This window comes from Akebia trifoliata, chromosome 9 (assembly GCF_017979445.1).
Source record: "Akebia trifoliata isolate Shusen 1 chromosome 9, ASM1797944v1, whole genome shotgun sequence".
Classification (NCBI taxonomy): domain Eukaryota; kingdom Viridiplantae; phylum Streptophyta; class Magnoliopsida; order Ranunculales; family Lardizabalaceae; genus Akebia; species Akebia trifoliata.
The window spans coordinates 16,047,071-16,073,275 of record NC_141383.1 but is presented as its reverse complement, the minus strand read 5'-3'; the positions used below and the strand labels follow the sequence as shown (position 1 = coordinate 16,073,275).

Here is a 26,205-nt window from a genome sequence, read left to right as displayed (position 1 = left end):
ATAAACATGTAAAACGTAAATTGATGCAACAAATAAGGTTCCCAGCCATCTTTGGACTGTATGAGGAGTAGATTTCTTGGGATAACACTGAAACGCTCTCAAGAAACAATTTCTCCATTTCGTTAATAGTAACACTGCAGATGCTCCATCTTCCCCCAACGTCTTCCATTAAAATTAGGTCATATGGTGTGGGTTTCATCTTGAAGAAAGAAACCAGAGAGAGAGAGAGAAAGAGAGAGGAAAGAGAGAGGAGGAAGGAGGAAGGAGAGAGAGAGGACGTTTTTACATTGCTGTTTTTCCTTTTTTTCTATTGGAGAAGGAGAGAAAAACAATAGAAACAGATTTCTGCTAATGGCACACCACGCGTAAAAAAAAAATTTATGATTTTTTTTCTTGGAATTCTCTCCTCATCAAGAACAACATTAAAAAGACACTTTTTTTGTTTCTTAGTGCATTACTCACAAATAATTTATTTTCACAACTCGCCGCATATGCCTAGTAACGCACTAAAAAAAATTCATTCAAGTTTTTAAAAAAAAAAAAAAAAATCATAACTCTCATCCCAACAACCATCGTTCCGTCCTCAATTTATGTCAATTTGAATATTTCATTATTTAAGGTCATCCCAAAATGACCCTAGATTGAATCATAAAAAGTGATATTCCAAAATGACATACCCAAAATCAATTCAAATAATGTCAAAATAATAATAATAATAATAATACAACCCAAAAATATAAAATAAACCAAATAATGAAAGTGGTTCAACAATCATTTTTTTCACAATATTATCCTCTTGACATCCTGCATTATTTAGGGTCAGTCCGGATGATCCTAGATTGAACCATAAAAATGTGCTAAAGTATTCAAAATCCAAACAAATGATTAATAATTAAGCCAAAAAGAATGATAAAAAAATAAAATAAACAGATAAACAAATAACTAAAAATAAATTAAAATAAAAGGTCCTACTGGCAATGCTTCCCATACTTGGGGCTTTTCAAGTTTGATCCTCAATAATTCCCAGTGGAGACGCCACTGAAAGCGCCCTAGATCCGCGGGGTGCGCGGATCCACTTTTGACCTTTGAGGTTTGGGAGTCACCACCTAGTTATTACGGACTAAGAACCGGATATCGACTCGAAACGAATAAAAATAAGTAATCTACTAAAAAATTACCAAATAAAATTACATTGCTAAAAAATTCGAAATAAAAAAAAAATTACTTTTACGAACGCAACGGTTTTGTTCCCTCAGATCTGGTAGAACAGCTTTTCGTACAACACTCCTCACTTCGTTCTATTACCGTATTTACTTTAGATCTCCAAGATGAGGTATTTTCTTCTTAGATTTGAATTTTTTAATTTTTTTTTTATTTCTGAGTATTTTTTAAGAGCTTCTAGGTGTTTTTTGAGCAAAAGTTGGGGTATGGATGTTAGGTAAGGAGTTAGGACTTCAAAATTAGGGTTTATGGGAGGCTAGGGAAGTTTTTTGACCTACTTTTCCTAGGGTTTATTTTTTCATACTAAAATAGGTTGTAAAGACCCCTATTTATAGATTTTTTTATATGCTTGTTTTGATAGAGTTAATGTTTAATTAGAATTATAGAGTTAGTGTTTAATTAGAATTGTTTTCAGAGAGTTATTGTTTGATTAGAACTGTTTTAAGTAGAGTTATTGTTTAATTAGAATTGTTTTAAATAGAATTATTGTTTAATTAGAATGATTTTAAATAGAGTTATTGTTTAATTAGAATTATCTTAATAGAGTTATTATTTAATTAGAATTGTTTTAAATAGTTTTCTAGTTTATTAGAATTCTTTTAGGGTTTGACTTTTAGTCTCACTTGATTGATTTGACTTTAGGATTTTGACTTGAGTCTTACTTGATTGACTTTAGTCTTACTTGATTGACTTTAATTTTAATTAGGATTTCACTTTACATTAATTAATTTTTTTACTTATTAATTTCAAAATTTTAATTATTAAAATTATGAAATTATCGTTTTGCCCTCGGAGATGACTTTTTGCGTTTTAAGTCGATTTTTGATGTTCTAGGATGTTTTGGAATCGATTTTTCGTAAGGAATTTAATGGGAATATTGGTTTATGTCATTTCTGATTTTTTTTGTGCGAAATGATCGTGAACTTTATGAGGGTCATTTTAGTAATTCTGTTGAATTTTGTGATTTTTATTGTAAAACATTTTTTTGTCTGAAAAATGATGATTTCAATGTTTTGGGGTCATATTTTCCTAGCGTAGCATGGTTTCTAAGATTTTGTTAGTTTGAGATACCTCATCCGGATTTCTGAAACATATCTAGTAACAAAACATAGCATTTGAATAATCATCCATCATTGGGAACCGTCACAATAGGGTTGACGAATTGATTAAGCAGACGATTGCAAAAATGGGGTGTCTATAGATATCCGAACAGAAAAGTTATAAATCCTCGATTACCAAGTCAGACCAGGTTAAAATAATGACTTTTATTAAGTAAGAATTATTAAGATTTAATTATACCATTGGATTCATAACGAAAAATTAATGAACATGGACCATTTACTTGTCATTTTTGAAGTCCAAAAAATAAAAATATCGTCAAAAACGAAAACGACGTTAAATTTTAAAGATAAAATTTATTAGAGATAAAATTTATAGAAATTAACAACACCATTAGATCTGGAATAAAAATTAGATAAAATAAAGTATTCATTTGTCACTTTTGAAGTCCGAACGGTCAAGTTATCGTCGATCGAAACAATAGGTGAAATACTGATTTCGTCCCAAGACTTTATATATATATATATATATATATATATATATATATATATATATATATATATATATATATTTTTTTAATTTTTTTTCACTATTTATCTTCCAAAGTCATCTAAAACCAGCCAACGATTTTAAAAAAAATTCATTTTTCTCCGATTTTCAACCTCGGATTCTTTGCGAATGGCTTGCTGTCGACTTCAAACACAGAAGGGAGAAACGTCCGTAGCATCGTTATCTATAAAGCTCACCTAATTTCTTTTCATTTCACCTTCTTTTTCACCCCGTATCGTAAAAAATCATTCGTATATATATACGGGGATTTCGCAACTTCGACCTCGAATTTTATCCGTTTCGAGATCAAATCGTTCTCCGTAGTAGAAGGAAGAAAGGACGACGGCTTCGAGATCTTTGAAATCATCGGGTTAGACTAAAAAATTAGTCATCTTGAAATTCTAATCATCTTGATTTTCACACACACACTTCGATCCTTTCTCATAAAGATTGTAAGGAACTCTCAATTTCTATTAGTAATCGTACATTGTGAAAATTTCATTTAGGATTTTATTAAAATTTTGTGATAAATTTTTAAAAATATAGAATTCAATTGGTTAGTTCAAATTCACACCAAAACTTGCATATTTGATATGTTTAATTGTATTTTATAACAAATTATACGTGGGTAGGATATTTTAACGGGTTATTTCTGTCAATTGGGGAGTGCACCGCTTGGACCCTATTTTGATATAAGTTTTGTATTGATAAAATGAATTTCATAATTGAAAAAAATGATTTAATATTCAAATAACTCATATTGATTTCATGAATATCAAAAAGTGGATATTTGTTTGAGAGATTGAAAATTGTAAAATTCAGAAAAAGGGAAAAAGGGTTTGGAAACAATAAAATGTCAGAATCACATCCGAGGGGTAATGTCTGCATTTTACATTGTTATGTTGTGTGTAGGTTGGTGAATGGGTATCTAAGGATAACATTACTGGTTGCGTATTTATTTACTTTTTATTAGCGCGAGGCGCTGTTTACTTTTCCGTTCAGTTATTTATTTTGAGCCAGGTGGCCACAGTTGCATGGTAGAAAACTAGATATTCATTCTCAATTTTGTATTGTTAATTTCTCTTTTGTTTTCAAATGAAAATTATATATATATATATATATATATATAAAATGATTTTTTGAGCTGTTAAAGAGTCTGTGAATGTCTGAAGGGATAATGCATCATATCATCCGGAGTGGTGTACTATCCTGTGATGTACGGTAGGGACCACTAAGTTCATACATGATATGGGACACGTATAAGAGTGGAGTAACAATTGGAATCCGGGTTTATTTCTCTCTATATTTACTAGTGAACTTCTTATGTAAAGGTGGTCGTATACGAATGATTTGTATATTTGAGAATCACATGCACGCTTGATAGGCATAGACGAAGATAATTAGTCAGTGATCACTAACAATTTATAGTAGTCGAACGTTTTGACACATCGAAAAAAGATCTATTGCTTACAATTACGTCAAACAGCCAACCTGAGCCGAATAAATGGTCAACCAAGTGTGGTAAGTGCAACGATCGACTACAAAATCAAGACCTAAAAGCCAGTAAAGAATATGAAACATCATGTCCCGACTGGGAGTAATCCAATCATGAATCTCAATTCTCTAATTTCAGTACTCCACCATTGTGTATATGTATATATTGCCTTATTTTGATATATAAAATGAAATACATGTTTAATGTTTTCATTTGATCAATTAGATTTGTATATAAAGAAAATGATATAGTAAGGTACTGTTGCTTGATGTAATGTCAGTTTTAAAATATTTAGTTGCTCATCCCTGGCTATATGTACCAGTTTATCATAGTTTCTTCTGTAAAACTTTGTATTGTTAAAATGATTCAGTATGCTTATTCGTTCATGTTAGGAGGAGTTATTGGCAGAAATTATTTGTTTCCTTACTGGGTAACCACTGTTACTCATCCGTTCCTTCCTTTTTTTTTTTTAACTTCAGAGCCTGCAGTTGACAAGGCGGGTGTAGAACCAGCGAGTGGGGACCATCTGATGGATTAGATAGACGACTAGAGTCCGTTACTTAGTAAGTATTGGGGTTATATCCCCTAATGGTGTCAGTTTGTTTAGAGGAATTTTGGATTTTGTAATGAGTGTTAGGAATTTTGTTAGAATGAGGAATTTCTGTATAATCCTGTATATAAATTTCTTCTTCCGCACTCTGATCTATCGTACGTTATTAGATGTATATAGGCTTCCGCTAGTATTATATTTTATATGTATATATGTAGGATTGTATGTCGTTTATCAGGTGCATGTTGAACGCTTTGGATTACTAATATAAATAGAAGAGACCATGCCGAAATTTCGAGACGTTACCTAGTGCTTCGAGATCTGACATGGGACTTTGTATTAGCGTTTGGCGGGGTATCAGAGATCACATTTTTATATATTGCTTAATTTCCTAGAAGATAGAAGTGTAAATTACACTAGATGTTTTGCTTTATCTACGTGGGCTTTGTTTCATTCATGGCTGGATTGTGGGTCTTCGTTTGCAGTGTCCAAGAGGATTCTGTGGAGTCTTGCATCATTTGCAATTTGCTGCGGTTTTTTAGAAGGAGAGGAGCAATCGTATTTTTTAGGACAAGGAGCTTTCCCTACAAAATATCATAATTTCAATCATGGATCGATTGTATTTCTAAGGTAAAGAATTCAAAGAGGAGTTCTTTGAATATTTTTTAGTTACATGGGAGTGGGTTTGTAATTTTTCCTTGGCGTAGTGGGCCAATGTTGTATGGGTCCTTGTATTTGGTCTGGTCTTCTCAACTTCCCTTTCTTCGATTAATACAAAATTTACTTATCAATTTTTTTTAAATTAGTCATAAATTTGTTCTTTGGTTGATTATTTGATTCTGCTTCATTATGCTCGGTTAGGATTAAATAACAGCCATGAAAGTATGCATTTATCCTTGCCAACTTTGTATAGTGAATTGCAATTGTTTTGGCAGTGCATTATTGAAAATTCCTTGTTTAATTTTTTATTTTTATTTTCCGGGTGAATCTATTTAAAGGATTAAGGTTACACTTCTTTGAGTACTTTGTATTTGGATGGGATCAAGGTATTTTGGGTGCTAATTTTGGCTTTGATGTACCTTCTCATACTTTGTTGTTCTTCTCTCTTTTGTTTTGTTTTGTTTGTATTTTTAAATCAAGGTTGTCATCTTGACCTCCTTTTGTACTTGATTTTCTATTTTAATGCTTGATGATTGCACCTACAAATAAATATATAAATAAAATTCGTTAATTTTTGTTTATTTGTTGTGCATACGTTTTTGACTGGGGATTTATCTAACTTATGATCTATGTAACAAGATTGGAAGGGATATGACATATGATTGTTGGTCTTGTGACTTACTTTGTGCTGCCTCTTCTCCAGATCTATACAGAATTAATTTTGATCAGGTTTTACTCATATATATATATACACTACAAAAAAAATGTAAAATTAGAACAGAAGGGTAAAATGGTATTAAGCCGTTTTTATTAAAAAACGGTATTAAACCGTTTTATCCGACCCATATTCGTTTATTTAGATGGAACGAAAGTCTGATCCATCTCTTTTCCATCTCTCTCAGCCGTCTCTCTCACTCTCTCTCTCGTCTCTCTCTCACTCTCTTGTCTCTGATCTCAGCTCTCTCGTCGTTCTCTCGTCTCTCTCAATCGATCGTGTTTCTTTCAATCGATTGTCTCTCTGTTTCAACTTTCAAGCGAAGACGCCATGAGAGGACCTCCGAAAGGCTCTATCGCTCACAAGAAGCTTAATCCAGCGTAAGATCTGCTTCCTGTTCTTCTAATGTTTCGATTTCTAGTTTTTCTTCTCTCTCTGTCGTTTCGATTTCCTGTTGTTCTAATGTTTTCTAATTTTCTGGTTTTAATCGATATCGTCTCTCTGATCTCAGTCGCTCTCTCGTCTCTCTCTCTCGATCTCAGTCGCTCTCCCTCGATCTCATCTCTCTCTCGCTCAGTCGCTAGCTCGGTCGCCTCTCTCGCTCAGTCGCTCGCTTGATCTCAGTCGTTCTCGCTCGATCTCATCTCTCTCTTGCTCAGTCGCTCGCTCAATCGATCTCTCGGGCTAGGTACTATCTCTAATCTCTCTTTTATTTATATAGATTATATTAGGGATTTGGATTGAAGATTTAGGTTTTTAGATGTGATTAAACATAGTTTTGTTTGTTCTATTATCTCACAGTTATGAGAAAAGGAAAGAAAAAAATATAGCTGATTTACAACTGTGAAACCATAAATACCAAGCAATTTTGCATAAAAAATACAAAGAAAGTGTCATTTGTGCGTGGAAAAAATATTAGCAAAAGGGCTAAGTGGTTACATTAGAAAAAATCAGTTGGGTGGTTCAAGACAGAGACCAAACATGCCATTATTTAGCAGAAAAAAATAGTAGTTATCAAAGGAGCAAAATTGCTCAAAGAAAGATTAAGGATCACAAGAGATGTAAAATTCACATATGAAAGCTACATAACTAATGCCATTGAGTATACAAGGTGCAATGTTAACGCTAATAAAGAATGAAGCATATTATCGAATGCCTTATTGAGGTTCACTTCACTCATGTCTAAGTAATTGCATAGAAGGAAGGCCATAAAGCTATTGGAGACTCTAAACATCTAATTCGAAATAGTCAAGATATGATTATTGAATATTATATGGATTGCTTACCAACAAAAATTATCTTAGCTTTTTGACCAATTATGATGAAAATGTTGACACCAATCTTTAATCTATTAGGAAATAAAATTAAGGTGTGTACCCATTTTCTAAACTACAGAGCACCTAAGTGAATGCAAACTGATGGGGGTAGGAACAAATAATAGTTTGAAACCAATCCATACTTTGAACTATAGAATCTACTTATTACTTAGTTCAATTCGTCAATTGAACCCGATTGGCCGTCAGAAAGACTTTAGAGGTCTGATAGCAAGATTTAAGTAATCTATTCTTAATCTCAGACCTTCCATTTAGTTAACCATCATGGTCCTACATCACATACCCAAATATCTAGTAGGTAATTTATTGTCTGGAGTACCTCGACTTAATTTCAATTTCTTTCAGACTGTGAACAACATTTCAGTGTTTTAAATGTTGGGTTTGTTATATGCTTGAATCTTGATATTTGTAAGTACTTGTAGTATTCTTGTAGAGGAGTTGCATTTATTTATAAAGTATATCTTTTTTGAGTCATAGGTGAATCTTATTCACACTGATATGTTATCTCAACTTTGTAGAATAATGATATCAAGTAGCAAAGCATGGATGACTAAACCTAGGACAAGTGCAGAGTACTTTGATGGGGTTCAATCATTTTTGGATTTTGTTATAAAAAATTCTGGTGGAGATACATTATTTTCATGTCCATGTACGAAATGTCGTAATAGAAAGGGAAAAATCTCTATTGAAATGATTTCGAAGCATTTGATCATAAATGGTATTGATCAAACATATATTGTATGGTTTATTCATGGAGAACATGAATCATTAAATGAAGAACAACCATCAACAACAAATTCTGTAAATGACTCTCTTGATCAACATAACGATAACTATCCAAGAATGGGTGAACTCGTTAATGATGCATTTGAAAAAATAGGTGGAAATGCTGATGTTGTTATGGAAGATATGGGAAAAAATGAAGATGAGTGTGGGTTATGTTCAGTAGAATCTCATAACCATGAAGACCATGAAGTAAGACGATACAAGACTTTATGTGACAATGCAAGACAACCATTGTACCCTTCATGTCCAAAGGAATTAACAAAGTTGTCAGTTATTGTTGAGTTATACAACTTAAAGGTACGACATGGTTGGTCAGATAATAGTTTTAATGAACTACTTGAATTGATTAAGAAAATTTTACCGGATGGAAACACATTACCTGATAAATCTTATCAAGCGAAGAAAATGATCAAAGACTTGGGAATGGATTATGAGCAGATACACGCGTGTCCAAATGATTGTATCCTTTATTGGAAAGAGAATGAATATAGAAATAATTGTCCAATCTGTCATGTGTCTAGATGGAAATCAGATTATTTGGCACAGAGAAAAGGTAAACGAATCCCTGCGAAGGTGTTAAGATACTTTCCTCTCACACCAAGACTAAAGAGGCTTTACAGGTTAGTAATAATCAAGTTTCAACATTTTTTAATATCTCACTAAATAATAGATATTTATGATACATAACTATGAATCGTAAAATTTACTTTTGTAGTGTACCATGGATAGCTGAGCAAATGACCTGGCATGCTAGATCGAAAGAATCTACTGGTGTAATGCGGCATCCCGTTGATTCATCAAGTTGGAGGGCAATAGATGTCACATGGCCACATTTTGCCGAGGAAGCACGCAATGTGCGTTTAGGGCTTGCAACTGATGGCTTTAATCCTTTTGGTCATCTTAGCAGTGCTTATAGTTGTTGGCCTGTGATTATAGTACCCTATAATCTTCCTCCTTTTTTGTGCATGAAAAGAGAATTCTCAATGTTGACCTTATTAATACCAGGGCCGAAAGGACCAAGTAAGAATATTGATGTCTATTTAGAACCTTTGATTGTAGAGTTGAATGAGTTGTGGGCTAATGGGGTGTCAACATATGATTCTCAATCTAAGACAACTTTCAATTTGAAAGCTATCTTGATGTGGGCAATTCATGACTTTCCTGCATATGGGAGTTTATCAGGTTGTGTAACACATGGTTTATATGCATGCCCTGTTTGTGCTGAGGGAACTTTTGCTGAACGTCTTAAAAGTAGTAAGAAGTACTCTTATCAGGGTCATCGAAGATTCCTTCCTACTAATCATGTATTCAGGACCCAAAAGGCACCTTTCAATAATAAAGTAGAGGATAGCAGATGTCCTGAACGGTTGAGTGGTGCAGAAGTTGAGAAGAAAGTAATTGGTATTAAGATGAAAATCGGTAAATCAAAAAGGAAAAAACAAAAAAGTTATGACGATGAGACAAAAGATTTAACAGCATGGTATAGAAGATCAAAGCTATTCGATTTGCCATATTGGAAGGTAATTTCCTTAAATTATAAATTAATGATCATTTACATTTATGTTGATGAATTAGAACTTAATATTACATCATAAATATTTTTTACAGGAATTTAATGTTCGTCATAACCTAGATGTCATGCACATTGAGAAGAATGTTATTGACCATCTTTTATCGACAATTCTTGAAGTCAAAGAAAAAACGAAGGACGACATAAGTGCACGTGATGATCTAAAAGTGATGAACATAAGAAAAAACTTGTGGATGAAAGAAATAGATGGAAAAATAGTTAAACCCAAGGCTCCCTTTACTCTAAGCCGCAAGGAGAAAGAGTTGTTATGCCGTACTTTACATGATTTGAAGGTCCCTATAGGGTATAGTTCCAGATTGAAGCATCATGTGAACCTAGAGAATCTTGAAATAAAGGGACTCAAGTCGCATGACTATCATGTAATTATGCAACAATTATTTCCTGTGTTGATACAACATGCATTTTCGAAGCATAAGATACTGCATACCGCTATTCGACGGATATGTATGTTCTTCAATGTGTTATGCTCAAAGGTGATCCGAGTAAATGATATTATTGCTATCAAACACAGTCTTGTGGAAGCAATGTGTGTTTTGGAGAAGTTTTTTCCACCTTCATTTTTTGTTATCAGCATTCACCTTATGATACATCTAGCTGATGAAGCATTATCGTGCGGTCCAGTCAGATTTCGTTGGATGTATCCTTTTGAACGGTATATTTTATAATTTTATTAAAGATGTATCAATTATGCATAAATTGAGAAGTATATTCATAATTGGACATTTTTTGAACAGGTTAATGAAAACTTATAAAGGATACGTGAGAAATTTTGCACGCCCTGAAGGATGTATTGCTGAGCGTTATATCGTAGAGGAGTCTATTTTATATTGTATGGAATACATGCCAAATAGTGAAAAAGGAAATCATAAGTATACATGTAAAAGATTCTTAGACGAGGATGATGAATTCATCGATGAAGGACCTTTAGGAAAAGGCAAAGACATATGTCTAACTCAAGTACAATATCAACAAGTACGTAGATGGGTTCTACATTGCTATGGTAGAGTTTACGAGTGGAAAGAGTAAGTACATAAATTTTTCTTAGCATTATCAATTTGAATAATTAGATGAGCATTTAATTACAATGAAATATGTCTATTGTTAACATAGGAAATATGAAACATATCTGAAATCAATCAGTACAAAAGGCCTAAAAAAAAAGGGATCTGAGTCGAAGGATAGAGATGGAGGTTTCATTCCTTGGTTAAGGAAGGAGGTAATCACTTTAATTATTACTATTTTTTCTAAAACATAGAGTGATATATTTATTTATAATTATGATACTAATATCAAATTATTTAATCTTTTGTAGTTGGAACATATTGATGGTGAGTCAATATTGAAGCGATTAGCAGATGGACCAACATTCAAAGCAAAAAGTTACAATAAATATCGTGTAAATGGTTTTTTATTCACTCCAAGTGAGTATGAGATCAACAAGACGACACAAAATAGTGGGGTCTCCATGAAAGCCATCACTAAATACAGAGCAAGTGCCAAAGACAAAAATTATAAGGAAGAAGAGACCACTTATTATGGAGTTGTGAGGAAGATCATTGATTTGGATTACACTGATTTTCGTCAAACTGTATTTTATTGTAATTGGGTTAGAGTAGAAGATAGGACTAACGGATGTAAAGTTGATCATGACACAAATTTGATATTGTGTAACATGGACAAATTCAAAGGAATTGACAAAGAAGAGAATGAGCCTTTCATTCTTTCATCTCAAGCTAGTCAAGTATTCTACTAAAAAGATCAACTAAGGCCTGGATGGTCCGTTGTTCTAGCGGCCCCAAAACGATTGACGAAAGAAGTGGATGCACTTGAAGATCCTATTATATTCCACTCAATTGTTGATGAAAATGCATACATAGATGATATTGTAAATGAAAGTGATAAAAACTATGATGATGATGATTTAGACACGATTTTGTAGTTGTGTGTTGTTTGCGATATAGAAATTGAATGATAAACATCTTCTATTTTTCTAGATTTTGCATGATTAAATTTATTTTGTTTATTTATGATTTCATTATTTAAATAGACAAGAAAATTGGAAGATCAATTGTAATGGCTGGCACGAGTACTCAGAGCTCACAATTAGGTAAATTTAATTTCTCCCTTATTTTATTATATTGTCATTAAGTTGTCCAATATTAATAGTTTTATACTAACTATTTTGTATGGGTTAGGATCTGTAAGCTCATCGACAGATAATAGGATAAGAATCAGTTTCAATACAAATGGTCTACCGATTGGCGAGCATTCAGTAAAGCTTTCTACACGATGTGGAGAAATTGTTCGTACTCACATTCCTATTTCGATAGAGGATTGGCGTTTAGTGCCAGCTAGAAAGAAGGATGAGATGTGGAAATTACTACTTGTAAGTTGCAATATAATATTACAATTGAAATAATCTTAGTTAATTATTATATATTTTTCTTTATGAATACTTATCTTTATTTTTATTTTTTTAATTTCTCATGTAGGGAGAGTTCATCCTCCGTCCATCCTACAAGTACCAATGCCTTAGAAGCATGTCCGAGACATTCAGAAAATACAAGGCTAAGTTGAGGACCAAGTACATCGATTGTTATAATAATATGGATGATAGATTGAAAAATTGTCCTCCAAATGTTAAGCAGGAAGATTGGGTAGCATTTGTTAATTGTACTGCTGCACCCAAAATTGTAGAAATGAGGAAGAGAAATGTGACAAATAGGAGCAATTTGAACATCTATCATACTACTGGTAGGCATGGCCATGCAAGATTAGAGGAGCGAATGGTAAGTACGTGTCATTAAATTCAATACAAATACGTTGAAATTATTTTACTTTGAGTTATACCCTTCATAATTAATACCTTAAAATTTATGCAAGTATAGAAACGGGAAAGAGGAGATGATAGCAATCCCCCTTCGAGGACTGAGGTGTGGATTAGAGGGCATTCAAAGGATGACGGTGCTAGCTCGAGTACTGTCGCCCCTTACTTGGTATAATCACCATCTTAAACATATGTTTATTGAATGTTATATAAAATATATAGTTTGCATAAATATATTTGTTTGTTTAATATTACAGGATAAAATAAAAGAAATCATGAAGAACCAATCAGAAGATGATAGTTTCGAAGACCTTCTCAATGATCCCTTGACTAAAGTGTTTGGTCCGGATAAGAGGGGACGTGTTCGTGGTGTTGGGACTAATGTTTCGAAAACACGGATTCTCGGGTCAGCCGCTGCGAAAGAAATGTTGCTAGGGAAAGATAAGCAAATTATTGAGCAAACTAAGGAAATAACAAATATCAAAGTTGAGGTGAAAGGTTTACGGGAAGACATTGGGGATGTACGTGGAAGTATTCGGAACATTGAGGTATATATTATTACATTTTCTTGTTTAGTCATACATATATAAATATATATATAGAAGTTGATATCAATCTTTATTATAGCATATACTTTCAAGACCCCAAACAGTTGATTCGTATTCAATTGCACAACCACGATTTTCTACAAAAGAAATGTCATGCGAACTATTGGATTGGGGAAGAAATGTTGTTGCAGTTGGAAAAGCGATTATGGATACTACCCCTTCTACTGTACATGGGCATCCTTTGGGTGAAGACGACGTTAAGGTTCTTATTGACATCATTCATATAGCAAACACCCCTCTTACCCAACGAACCAGTTTTGCAGGGACTCTAGGAGAAGTTGGAATAGGTGGATTTACCGTGTGGCCGAAAAGTTTTATTAGGGTTATCTCACAATAGTTTTATGTGTGGTTTTATGTACTACTTGCAATGTGAACTGGTTGTCCTTCTTTTGTCCTCATATCTTACTTTTACTTTTTTAGTTATATTGTTTAACTAATAACTGACTATGTTTTTGTGTCAACTAACCCCTTTTTAATTCCGCCATTGTAAAATTAATATTTTACACTGCCGGTCCCAAGCCCGGATAAAGGAGGAGGGAAAATGATGGTCCAAAGAGTATTAAAGTGCTAACAGGTATGGCTTTTCTTCCTCTTTTTTCTCCTTCTCACATACAGAAGTATTAATAGTGAGATTAGTAATGAGAGTTTCTTATAATAAAAAAATAAAAAATAAAAACAGATTGAAGTCTTTGTCATATTCATTTCTTGTACAATATTATACAGGCAATGCAGAAGAAGAAAGTGACAAAACCATATTCACCAAGCACTGATGGTGCCTGTTCTGATTTCATCCCAAAGGAAGGTGTCTGTAGCTGGAGTCCCCAACATGTGCCAGTGTCTGTTCCTTTGAGTTCTACTTTCGGCAGTAGCACAACTTGATTGAGCAAGGGAGTGGATTCAGAGTGAAATGTTCAGTGGTTTATAGCTATAGGTATTTCCAGCTATGCTGCTATCACACTCAATCATGCCACATGAAAGGTACTCATATGGCCACTTTGAATGTCTCTTGCAATATCTTGTAGTTTCTTTATCTAGATCAATTGGTTCAGTTTTTGAGGAGCAATAAAAGGCCTTGTTGATGATGAATTTTCTGTTTCCTCAAACTATTGTAGGATTAATAAATTTTATATCCAATTTTACCTGATAAATACTTCCCTATGCTTTATTTCACGTGAAATCAATAAATATTTGAGAGAAACTCTTAAGATGCATTAGATGGGGTCCATCCTTGCTAGGTCTTGTATGCCCCAGTAGAATCCACTCAAGGAATGCATTTGCCAAGGTCTGTATTTTAGTGTCGTTATCATGGTTGGACTCTTCATTCGCTTTTTTTGTTTTTTTTAAATGTCTCTATGATCAACAGATGTTAGAAAAAGGAGCAAGTAGAATGACCATTGAAGTAGAAGAAGATGCAAGTGAGGCTCTCCTTCTCTTAGCTAAAGAAACAGAAGAATTGGCCATGAAAGAAAAGGAAAGCTTCAGTCCCATACTCAAGAAATGGCACCCAATTGCAGCTGGAGTTGCCGCCATGACTCTTCACATCTGCTATGGAGCAGTTTTGAAACAATATTTAATGGGGGTGTCCATGTTGAAAAATGAGGTGATTGGGGTCTTACAGAGAGCAGGAAAGCTAGAAAAGATTTTAGTTCAAATGGTGGTAGAAGACTCTGTTGATTGCGAAGATGGAGGCAAGGCAGTCGTAAGGGAGATTGTGCCTTATGAAGTTGATTCGATTACCTTGGGACTTGTTAAAACATGGATTGATGAGAGGTTGAAAAGAGTGAAGGGTTGTCTTGATAGAGCTAAAGAAACTGAGGTACATTCAATTACTCAACAAACCATCTCTCTCAAGTCTCAACAACGTAAATGCATCAAAACCTCATTAATTGCAATTTGTGTTTCAGACATGGAATCCGAAATCCAAAATAGAACCGTATGCTCAATCTGCTGTGAAGATGATGAAGCTGGCCAAGGAAACGGTGAATGAATTCTTTGAAATCCCGATTGGCATTGCTGATGATTTAGTTCAAGATCTCACAGATGGCTTAGAACTTCTCTTCCAAAATTACACTTCCTTTGTTTCTTCAGGTGGTAAGATATGTCCTATTCAATCATTTTCGACATTGTTGTTCTCTGTATTCTTTTTACATGGCTGCAACGGTTTGTTTGACATCCAATTTCATACTTCATTGCATCATCAAGATTTTTTGTGGAGGCATTCATGCATCATAACGCCATATATCCCAGAGAGGGAATTGATAACTTGTACATGATTAGGAAATCATGTTATGCTATTTCGAACAGCTCTTGCTTTGATGGAGTTATATGGTACTGGGTAAATCACATTTGGTTTTGGTACGATATGTTATATTAGGCATATCAACTATATTTTCGTACTTTATATACTCTGTACACTACTTTAGAAGCATGGAACTTAATTCTAATTATTTCCTTGTAGGTCCTGCATTGGTTACAACAACAGATGCTGGAGATGCAGTTACATTGTTGCAATCCCTTGCTGGTTCAACATTTGACAGCAGCCAACTTGTCTTAACTGCTTGCATGGGTTACCAAACTATAAATGAAGCTAGATTACAAGAGTTGAGAAATAAACATCGACCATCAATAATTCTTTTGAATTCTGTTCCAGATTTTGAAGAACAGGTAATAGTTTTTTGAGTATAGATAATTCTTTTCCCTAATCTTGTATTATACTTATGTACCTCGAACTGTATATGCATTAAGGGTACTTACGAAAAATAGAATATAAAAGATCTTACCTTCCTTGAATTCCTTATTTGCAACATATCCCTATGCTGCCTTTCTAGAAATAAGAAATTAACTGTTGTGCTGCATCTATGATCTTTCTAGCCCATTAACCTTAAGTAAGGTTTAAAGCAGGAATCGAACCTTTTGTGACAATAAATCATGAAGACATACCACCAGAACTCGAGGAGAGATATGGGTCATGGCTCAATTCTCTAGTACGGTGAGCAAACTCCGTTCTCTTCTCTGCTTTATTATCTGAATTACTAATAATGTGTCAATTTGATTGGGTGTGGTTGGTGTCCCTTGTAGGGAAGATTTTGCATATTTTGCCGATATCTGTTTTAGAAACTTTGGTGATCGGGTGAAATATTGGACTACCATCAATGAGCCGAACCTCTTTGGAAGATTTGCTTACATGAACGGCCTATACCCGCCCGGTTGTTGTTCTGCATCTTTTGGTTTCCCATGGTAATTCGGAGATAGAGCCTTTGATTGCACTCCACAACGTGATATTATCCCACGCCAAGGCTACCAACATTTATAGAAGATTATATGAGGTAATTTGAAAAATGTAACAATTTCATATAGGAATCTCTAACTCCATGTATGTTAAATCTCATATCTGATTAAACATTAATTTCACTTTTATCTTTGAGCACAAACTAATGATGGGTTTCCCATCATTCATTTGGCACAAAATTTTATTGCAAAGAAGTTTATTTAAGATATTTTTCATGCTATGTTGCTAAAACAGTAGACTATGCCACGTTGCAAGGAACATAGTTCCTAGATTGACCTTCCTAGAAGAGTTGAACATGTTTAAGAGTTTTGGAGGATGGGAGATGGAAGACGTAGATGATGGAACCGAGGCTACACTATCTGAGTTGGCTTCGTTACAATACTTGATTAGTCTACAATTATTCATAGACGATGCTGGCTGTGTGTCCAATGACATTTTCTTTCGTGGAAATTTGCAGAATTTCAATATAAATGTTGGTAACATTGACATTTCTGATTGTTATGAAATGTGGATGCACGTGAATCTCACCGGCGCATCAGGGCCAATTTCAGATTGGGTCAGGGTACTACTGAGGAGAGCATTATTTCTTGATTTATGTGATTGCACAGGCATTGAGACTATTGAAGAACTTGATTGGGGAGGATTTAACAATTTGATAGAACTTTCTATTTTAAACTGTGTCGAAATGAAGTATCTTGTGCTTATGGTGGAAGGTTATATAACATTTGCTGCTTTGGAGAGGTTGTCTCTTGATGGAATGGAAAAGTTGGAATCCTTTTACAGTGGTCCACTTTCAAGTGATTTTCTTAAAAAAGTGAAATGCCTAATTATAGGTAGGTGCCCAAAATTAGTCACTGCTTTATCAAGTGATTTGCTGAAAATTGTACTAAATCTTGAAGAATTGTCCCTACGAAGTTGTGACAACTTGAATGAGGTTTTTAACTCAGAAGAGTTTGAGGAAGAGGATTCTGCGATTCCAGCATTAAGTTGTCTCCAGTTAGACAATTTGGAGATGCTCTCAATTATATGGAAGGGGGTTGTCCCACGCGGAAGCTTCGAGGAGCTGAAAAAGGTAAACGTGTCCGATTGTCATGTATTGACATATCTTTTCTCAAAAACCATGGTAGAAAGACTTGAAAAATTAGAACATCTTTCGGTTTATTCTTGCTATGGGATGGTGGAAATAGTAAAATCAGAAGAGGGAGCAGTGGAAGAAACAATGGAAGAAGGAGAACAAGTTCTCCCTCGATTGAAGAAACTAGAACTAGATCAACTACCAAAGCTCTCTAGTTTTTATAGATCGAGCACACTTTCCGATTGGCCTTCATTGGAATATCTACATGTAGTTAAGTGTCCGAATTTGAAGAGGCTTCCTATAGGTCCGGAGAGCACTACCAACCTAAAAGTGTTTTTTGGAAGTGGAGATTGGTTTGAGGAGCTGGAATTGGAAGACCAAACCCTCAAGCCTCGCCTACAAACACTATTCGAGGTATACTCCTTTGCTCCCCCCCTTATCTTCTTAAGTAGAGTACCAAATGCAACTACTTACGCATTAATAATGCTGAAGATGGTGAACTTTCATATGCAGGTAGACTCTGATGTGAGTTCTGAACCCTCATCTTCAACATCGTCGGAGGAGTCCGTATCAAATCAAACACAATATGAGGTATACTCCTTTGCCCCCCTCTTAAGTTGAGTACCAAATGCTAATCCTTACACATTAATAATGCTGAAGTTGGTGTGCAGGTGGCCTCTGAGGAGTCTGTATCAGAACAATCATAAATATGATCTCCACTTCGTTACATGTAATGTAATGGAGTCAAGTTCTTTTTTGTTTTGACTGGTAAAGAAAACATTAGAATCTTCACATGAATATTCTTTTAATAATCTTATTATATGTTTAAAATGGAAAAAAGAAGACAAGTTTTTATATCATTATATTAATTCTATGTTTGTTGTTTAACTGTGTAGATTGAAACTAGTTTGTTCTGTTTCTTCCCTTTTTCTATGTGGTGGGTAAGCCCTTTGTTCAAGATTTATTTAAGTCTATTTGGATCTATTTTACCCGTGGGTAATAAGCAAGTAGCAAAAAAAAAAATTTAATTTTAGATATTAATTTGTAATAACTTTAGATATCGGTTTATGACCGATGTCTAAAGTCTCAGACGTTGGACATCAGTTCTATAAAATCCGATGTCTCAAATCTTTTTGGTAACTATGTGCTGATATATAAAGACGCAGATTAGGAAGGGTTTTAAGCCATTCCAAATTCCGATATCTGGAACGGTTTTTAACCGTTCCAAATCATGAAATATAGAACGGCTTTTAACCGTTTAACCTCATTAACGACGCCTCGATTAAAGACGGTCTGCAAGCCGTTTCATAGTGGCTTAGGAACGGTAATAAACCGTTCCTAATTGCCATATTTGTTGTAGTGATATATATATATATATTTTCAACGAAACCTAAATATATTATTTTTTGATGGTTGAAGACCTCATGCATCAGTAGTTGCTATATCGTGTGTATGTCCAATATACGTGCATATAATGTTGGTAATCTGCAGAAACTCAGCAATGAATAGATGATCGTGCCAAGAAATATTTGTTAACATGGCAATGCACCAACAATCCTTGATCTTTTAAACACTTCTGGTTTTATCTACTATTGTAATTAGGCCATCAGAAATCCTTGATCTTTGTATTGGTTGATTATTTGAGACCGTGGAGACTCAAAATACTTATTACATAGTGTCTGGTGGTGGAGAACATACTGCAGACATGATGTATAAAGAGAGTTACTATTGACACCCCAACTTTTACTTATTACACCCCAATTTCTTAAATTATTTCACACACCAATTAAAGATTAAACCACTCACTTCAAACATTACAGAGGTTTGGCTCAAATTACAATCTCAACATTATAACACTCGTTCAAACAATTTGAATAGTTTACCATTATGATTAGGCTAAAATAAAATCCTAAACCCAAACAATAGAAATCTAGTAAAAAAACGAAAGCTTCTATTCACACAGCAACTTTTACTTATTCTCAACCATTCATTTATTTTTAATTGGGGTGTAACAAGTAAAAGTTGGGGTGCCAATAACAGCTCTCTTCATAAAGTAGCTGCTCAGACAAAAGAGATAGCTCAGTATTAGTCAACTGCACACGCCCCTTGTACTATGTACATATTAACTTTGATCTTGCGATAGTGGTACGTTGATATAATACAATCTCAATGTAAGGCCACATTGGATATGGAACTAGTGATGTCGTTTTTGGACTTCATTAGGGGTGAGAGAAGGTAAACTTAACCCACAGAGTTAGAGATTGTAATGACCCAATTATTTTCTTAACTTGCAACTACCTCACACTACGTGAACATCCCAAATTTGCATTAAAAAATTTGTTGGGCCTGGCCCGTCGAATTTAAAAACTCAAAATCCACGGCCCGTTGACCACGTTTTAAAACCCAATTTATAATCTGCTTCTCTCACTATTTCTCTCATCTCTCACTGTTTCTCTGCCTCTCTCACTCTCTCATTGATCGATCGCCTCTCACGGTCTCTCTCTCTCACAGTCATCGATCGATCGTTCAACTCTCACGGTCTCTCGCTTTCTCATAGTGGCTCTCTCCATCGATCAACCTCATTTTTTCATTCGCTCTCTCGATCGATCGACCACTCCATTGATCGATTGACCTCTCTATCTCTCTCTCACAGTCTCTTTCTCGATCGATCTCTCTTTCGATCTGTCTCCTTCAATAGATCTCATCTCCCACTCTATTTGATAGATCGATCTCTTAGATCAGAAACAGGTTTTGGTCCATTTGCAAGAAGTGAATAGGAAATTAGATCAATTGAATTTGATAGAAACAAGTGTTGGGAGTGGAAATGAGGATCAGAACGAATATCGGTGTGCAATTCCTGAAATCCCTAATTTTTCTATTGGAATGGAAGTGCGAATTGAAGAATTGAAGATGGAGTTGTTTAGAGACAACGTGAGTATGATCGGATTGTGCGCAATTGGTGGATTAGGGAAAACTACATTGGCTGCTAAGCTTTGTCGAGACGAACAAGTGAAAGGTATATCTATCTATTCAAAACTCACATTGAACATTTTTTTTAACTTATGGTTATACGATTTTTCTTATTAGATTAAAAAATTTAACATTGAATTTTATACACAATTGAATCATGGTGAAAAGAAGAAGAAGATCACTTTAGTCACCTTTGATAAAGAACTTTGAATCCACAAAGAAAACAAAGAGAATTATTCTAAGAAAGCTAACATTCTATTGATAGTCTAGATGTTGCAAAAGGTATCTCTCACCATGGTTTGAAATATCAGAATGTATCTATCGATACGTATCGGTATCAACTGAGCTGATATGAAACATTGAATGTTTTAGGTATGTATCAATTGACACCATATTGAAACTTTCATTAATCGAAAAATTCAATCAATACGATATTTTAAACATTGTCGCTCACCATCATTTAAATAGACTTTCAAACTTATAATTTGTCATTCATTTCAGCTTATTATATAGTTTTTTTGGCCGTGTGATCTTCCCATTAAGTGTAAGACCCACCAATGGACTATGAATTGATGACATGTACAGATCCAATGGAAAGAAGAAAAAAGTGAAATAATTGTTTACTTGTCATCCTTGTTGTAACAAAATAACATAGACACAAGGGTTGTGTTTTGACTCTGTCATTTCAGATGTATAATCTTTAGTATAATAGTAATGTGTCATTGTTACATTGACAAATCCAAACTCATTGTGTCTTATATAGTGTACATGGTGGATACTGCCATGTACATGGTGGATACTGCCATGTACATGGTGAATACTAGTACTAAATCTTTTCTTTTTATATCTCTAAATGTTCTTGAGATGTTGCCCTTGACATAATCAAGCTTTATCGCATTGATGCATTTTGTATTTTCCAAACAAAACAGTGAATAAAACACCACATAATTGGGTCATAAGTTACTAAAACAAAACAGATTATAGATTATCCATAAAAGGTCAATTTGTGATTTATAATTATTTGTTTTGTTGATTCTCTTCATAGAGAATTGAAGCCTGGATTGCAGAAGCTTAGGCTTAGTGAATCCGCTTCTTTACATCTTCCTTTGCAGACCCTTGTGCTTGATGAATCTGCTACCTCATATCTTCCTTCAGATACTGAGTAGAGAGATGAAAAAAGAAGAAGTATGTTTCCTTTTGTTTGTCCTCTGTTTTATTTTGATTTCTGTATCATAATCATATTTATCTTTATAATATTCTCACATTGGTATTTGTTTTTTTTTTATATCTTCTTCTTGGGTTTGATATGTTATTATATCTTGTAGTAGACTAGTTTAGATCACTAAAGAGAGTAGAATACACAGTTCAAGTTGTAAGCCTACATTTTGCTTTATTTTTTTGGTGTGAAAAAATCCTTACATGTTTCCATGAGTTTATACTGAGAAATGCATGAATAAAAGTTATGATTTGTTCAAAACCCAAATAGAGTTACTGATGTTCTATTCCCAAAATAAGCACTATAGGTGCATTTGGATTTTTATTTATTTATGAAAATTGAGTTTTCTTCGACATTGCATTTGGGTTCTGCTTAAAAGATTAAAAATCTTTATTATTCTTCATTCTTGACAAGGCAATTGTAGATTACTAGAGAGTGGAATACAATAGCTCAAGTTCTCAACTACAGTTTGCATATTTGGTTGAAATCCTAATAGAGTTATTGATTTCCTATTCCAAAAATAAGCACTATAAGTGATTTTGGGTTTTGCTTAAAAACTCACAATAATGGCTATCAGAGCAAAGAGAAGTTTTGAACTTGAGTTTTCTTTCACATTGGATATGGATTCTCCGATTCCATTTGGGTTTAACTTAGAAGTTCACTTCATTTATTATATCTGATTCTTGATAAGGCAGGGGGTTGTTAGGACATAGGTAGGGCCAAAACAGAAATGTCAAGTTGTCCTTTGGAAAACCACAGGACTTGGTGGTGAGATACATGAGTGTGCCAAAGTATGTTGGAGTGAGCATATCACAGCATCCACAATATATTACTGTCAGGTAATGTCTCTAATGAGCAATGTAAAATATGGTAGCATCTTTTTTGAGTTCTTATCCATTGTAATTTGACCAGTTTGTGTTAACGCCCTTCTGTTCTTTCATGTTGATACCAATCGTGGAAAATCTTTTGGAGATCACCCCAACAATCAGCAAAGTATGATTGGCCAAGATTTGAAATAAAACCCAGATTGAATCTTGAGTATCGTATTTCAGGGTGATCGCCGTCCATATGTCATGGAGATAGTTAAAGCAGTTTAAGCTACTAAAAAGGCTGCCATTCCGTAAATGAGACCTTTTTTATCTATTAGGGTTCAAACACCCATCCATGGATCTAACCCAAGTCAATGTTAACTTGCTAAAAAAATCTGGAATATTGTGGGCTAAGTCAGTAGAATTTACATTTTTGAATAAATTATTTGGGTTTTCGCTATATGGGTCATGATTCAATTCTAACAGATTCAACTAGAATTGCTAATCTTCAAATTCCAAAGTTTTAGTATATTTTCATCTTTTGAATTTAGCTAACTTGCATTTGTAGATCAAATATAGTGGAATGAATGCAACTTTAGTACTCAAATCTTATAATTTAGTGATGCATTTTAATGTCATAAACAGTGATCTCGCCATCGCTCTCCATACTTGAATTAAAGAGTCCCCAACCTCTACACCGTTTTTCGTCACTAATTTTTCTTCTTGGAGGACTAGTGTTGCTGTTAATCTGTTTAATTATACTAGTAGTGTTCTGGAAATTTATCAAACCTATGGAGGTGAAGAAGATGTTCATGGTTACTAAAGGGCAGCCAGGTAATTAAGACATGCTTCCAAAAAGATTCAGAGAAAGATTAAAAAAAAGTTAGGCTCAAAGAGGCCTTAAGATGAAAAGTAACTAAAAATTTTGCAGCTACCCCAGATCTCTTTAGTGGCAATCTTTGAATGATAAGCTATTTTGATTTTTTGACTTTAAAGAGAGCGACAAAGAATTTTCAACCCGGGAATCAGCTTGGAGGAAGAGGATTCGGACCCGTTTATCAGGTAATGAAGAAGAATTCAGGAAAACTGGCTTTTTTGAATAATGGAAATTATCATTAATCCATTTGTTTGATTAATGTAGATAATGATTTTAATTACAATGATTTGAGAAAATATTGTTCAATTACAAGGAAAGTTAGATGATGGGAGGATGATTGCCGTGAAGAAACTTTCTTTAGGAAAATCCCAAGGGGAAACCGAATTTCTCTCGGAAGTGCGATTGATTACAAGCATCCAACACAAGAACTTGGTTCGTCTAATTGGATGTTGCTCTAGCGGGAAACAAAGACTACTAGTTTATGAGTACGTGAAGGATTGAAGCTTGGATTTGATAGTATATGGTTTGTATTGTTTCTCCATCTCTTTCTTCATCGAATTGCATAACCCATTTATCTAATTTGAATTTCAATTCATCAGTGTCGGATTATTTCCCCTACTAGCTCCGTGATTGGGACATAATGGTTGGCTCTGTCAACAAAGATTTTGGATTTTCTAATAACAATCAAATTATATATGGTCTTGTTTCCACTTGTTGAGTCATTTTAGATAAAAAAAATTTAATATTAGATCTTTGTTTCCATAAAATAGGAAAGATCGATCATTTTCTTAACTGGAACACTCGATACTAAATAATTCTTGGTATCGCTTGAGGATTACAGTATCTACATGAAGATTCACATCTAAAGATTGTTCATAGAGATATCAAGGAAAGAAACATCCTTCTTGACAAAAAATTCCAACCAAAGATTGGGGATTTTGGGCTAGCTAGGTACTTCTCTGAAGACGAAGCGTATCTCAGCACCTCATTTGCTGGAACTTTGTGAGTTGCTTGCTTATTATACAAGATTATAAGTACTAGATTACAAAACTCAATTATGTAGTCTACTTGTATGAAAGACTGTAAGAGATTAATCATGGAGTGTTGTTTGTGTCTCTTGTAGAGGTTATACAGCCCCTGAATAAACCATTAGAGGAGAATTATCTGAGAAGGTTGATATTTACAGCTTTGGGGTTCTAGTGCTCAAGATCATTAGTTGTAGGAAAAACACAGATCTTTCTTTACCATCAGAAATGTAATATCTTCCCGAATATGATAGCCTTATAAGTTTTTTCGGGTTCTTATGTTCTTTAATTATGTTTCTTTTTCTATCATTATACTTCAATTTCAATTTGCCAATTTTCTCTTCTTGTATATAGGCATGGAAGCTCTACGAGAAATCTAGAGTACTTGAATTGGTGGATACAAAACTACATGAAGACGGGTTTGTAGAAAAAGATGTCTTACAAACGATTCAAGTGGCGTTCTTATGCCTCCAAGCTTACCCAAATATGCGGTCACCAATGTCGGAGATTGTTGCTATGTTAATATGTTCTTCTATTACTTTGGGTTGATGTTTCGATGTATCAAACATTTTCTGTGTAGGTACGAGAGCGCTATTAGGATTTCTTTGAGAACAGTGACAATGGAGGGGAAATCCGAACCTTGAGGAAAATAAGATGACATGATAGAGCGGAGAGAGTTAGAAGAGATCAAAGGCATCACGACCATTTGCTTCTAATTGTATTTTATTTCTAAGCAATTATGTGACGTAATTTCATTTGTAAGTGCCCAATAGCTTTAATTAGAGCTTGTTTAATAATGGAATTTCAATATATAATATGAATTTTGAGTTGTTTAGTTTAATTTGGAACTTGTTAGATGATTTTTGTTTAGTTTTTTATTTTTCTGATTTTTTTTATTACTATTTCATTTATTGTGATTGGTGAATTAGAGAATCGTCCTATTGTTTGTTAAACCTCCATATTTGACGGCCATACTCTATGGATTTTTTTTTTTATTTTTTTAAAGCACATTCTTTAATAATTTGATAGTTCAAGGCCGTCAAAAAAAAAAATTCTACAAGAGAATATTTGATAGGCATATTTGACGGGTTGGTCCGTCAAATTTCTCAAAATTTGACGGGCTGAGACCGTCAAATATGGGCTTTGTTCACGTAGTGTCAATTTGTTCATGAATGTAGTAGATTCACCAAAATGGTTAAAAAATTTAGTCTTAGCTGGGATCTTATATTATAGATTTTTTATTAGCCCCCTCCCTATCAATAAATAGGATTCTCACTCTTTTAAATAATGACTTATAAAGAATTGTGTTTTTTAACTTTATGGTATATTATTTGAAGCATTTCGTCTTTACTAGCTTTTTCACCATGTTGCGATTGGTATGTGGCTATTGTTTTGTCCTATTTTATTCTGTCTTACTACTTGCTGGATTTTAAATGTGGACACTTTTCAAAATTGATTTTATGTACTGGTTCAGTCAATTCTTACACCTTTCTAGCTCACAGGGCTGTTTTCTCCCCTCTCTGAGTACTCAATCTCCAGCATTAAATGT

General features: G+C 34.0%; 4 protein-coding genes and 1 long non-coding RNA gene across 12 annotated transcripts; all 5 read left to right on the top strand.

The window, feature by feature from the left end:
* Positions 1-6,442: 6,442 nt before the first annotated feature.
* Positions 6,443-16,089, top strand: LOC147394411 (protein unc-13 homolog). 5 transcript variants are annotated; one of them, XM_086454695.1, is made up of 6 exons: positions 6,443-6,629; positions 6,792-6,937; positions 14,119-14,373; positions 14,759-15,211; positions 15,300-15,486; positions 15,854-16,089. In XM_086454695.1, the coding sequence occupies exons 4-6, from the start codon at positions 14,759-14,761 to the stop codon at positions 16,072-16,074; spliced, it is 861 nt and encodes a 286-aa protein (XP_086310821.1). In that variant the 5' UTR covers positions 6,443-6,629; positions 6,792-6,937; positions 14,119-14,373; the 3' UTR covers positions 16,075-16,089. The 5 variants fall into 5 exon arrangements, 3 of the variants coding, with proteins under 3 accessions (XP_086310821.1, XP_086310820.1, XP_086310819.1); XM_086454694.1 differs by having other exon boundaries at positions 6,761-6,937; XR_015181767.1 differs by lacking the exons at positions 6,443-6,629; positions 6,792-6,937 and adding an exon at positions 13,811-13,969 and having other exon boundaries at positions 15,300-15,723; positions 15,854-15,918.
* Positions 8,341-10,986, top strand: LOC147394413 (uncharacterized). Its single transcript, XM_086453291.1, has 4 exons — positions 8,341-8,989; positions 9,085-9,889; positions 9,978-10,612; positions 10,695-10,986. Exons 1-4 carry the CDS (start codon positions 8,427-8,429, stop codon positions 10,984-10,986), a joined length of 2,295 nt encoding a protein of 764 aa, XP_086309417.1. The 5' UTR covers positions 8,341-8,426.
* On the top strand, positions 12,463-13,781 carry LOC147394412 (uncharacterized). Its single transcript, XM_086454692.1, has 4 exons — positions 12,463-12,749; positions 12,849-12,956; positions 13,045-13,335; positions 13,415-13,781. Exons 1-4 carry the CDS (start codon positions 12,501-12,503, stop codon positions 13,730-13,732), a joined length of 966 nt encoding a protein of 321 aa, XP_086310818.1. The 5' UTR covers positions 12,463-12,500; the 3' UTR covers positions 13,733-13,781.
* An 864-nt stretch (positions 16,090-16,953) lies between the features above and the next one.
* LOC147394410 (disease resistance protein RPS2-like) lies at positions 16,954-18,702 on the top strand. The gene is made up of 4 exons (XM_086454185.1): positions 16,954-18,173; positions 18,273-18,350; positions 18,431-18,527; positions 18,656-18,702. Exons 1-3 carry the CDS (start codon positions 16,980-16,982, stop codon positions 18,464-18,466), a joined length of 1,308 nt encoding a protein of 435 aa, XP_086310311.1. The 5' UTR covers positions 16,954-16,979; the 3' UTR covers positions 18,467-18,527; positions 18,656-18,702.
* A 1,502-nt stretch (positions 18,703-20,204) lies between these two features.
* Positions 20,205-25,490, top strand: LOC147394409 (uncharacterized). 4 transcript variants are annotated; one of them, XR_015181675.1, is made up of 4 exons: positions 20,205-20,775; positions 21,775-22,784; positions 23,400-24,154; positions 25,011-25,490. It is a non-coding gene; the product is annotated as an uncharacterized LOC147394409 (long non-coding RNA). The 4 variants fall into 4 exon arrangements; XR_015181676.1 differs by having other exon boundaries at positions 21,775-21,914; positions 22,637-24,154; positions 25,011-25,489; XR_015181677.1 differs by having other exon boundaries at positions 21,842-24,154; positions 25,011-25,489.
* The last annotated feature ends 715 nt before the right edge of the window (positions 25,491-26,205 follow it).

Bases quoted from the DNA above. Each gene is read 5' to 3' on its own strand.
- LOC147394413 (XM_086453291.1), top strand. From the start codon at position 8,427: ATGGGTGAACTCGTTAATGATGCATTTGAAAAAATAGGTGGAAATGCT. The intron at 9,890-9,977 runs GTAATTTCCTTA...TATTTTTTACAG, and splicing joins TCGATTTGCCATATTGGAAG to GAATTTAATGTTCGTCATAA. The intron at 10,613-10,694 runs GTATATTTTATA...TTTTTTGAACAG, and splicing joins TGGATGTATCCTTTTGAACG to GTTAATGAAAACTTATAAAG.
- LOC147394412 (XM_086454692.1), top strand. From the start codon at position 12,501: ATGTCCGAGACATTCAGAAAATACAAGGCTAAGTTGAGGACCAAGTAC. The intron at 12,957-13,044 runs GTATAATCACCA...TTAATATTACAG, and splicing joins GTACTGTCGCCCCTTACTTG to GATAAAATAAAAGAAATCAT. The intron at 13,336-13,414 runs GTATATATTATT...TCTTTATTATAG, and splicing joins GAAGTATTCGGAACATTGAG to CATATACTTTCAAGACCCCA.
- LOC147394411 (XM_086454695.1), top strand. From the start codon at position 14,759: ATGTTAGAAAAAGGAGCAAGTAGAATGACCATTGAAGTAGAAGAAGAT. The intron at 15,212-15,299 runs GTACATTCAATT...TTTGTGTTTCAG, and splicing joins ATAGAGCTAAAGAAACTGAG to ACATGGAATCCGAAATCCAA. The intron at 15,487-15,853 runs GTAAGATATGTC...ATTTCCTTGTAG, and splicing joins TTCCTTTGTTTCTTCAGGTG to GTCCTGCATTGGTTACAACA.
- LOC147394410 (XM_086454185.1), top strand. From the start codon at position 16,980: ATGTTTAAGAGTTTTGGAGGATGGGAGATGGAAGACGTAGATGATGGA. The intron at 18,174-18,272 runs GTATACTCCTTT...TTTCATATGCAG, and splicing joins GCCTACAAACACTATTCGAG to GTAGACTCTGATGTGAGTTC. The intron at 18,351-18,430 runs GTATACTCCTTT...GTTGGTGTGCAG, and splicing joins CAAATCAAACACAATATGAG to GTGGCCTCTGAGGAGTCTGT.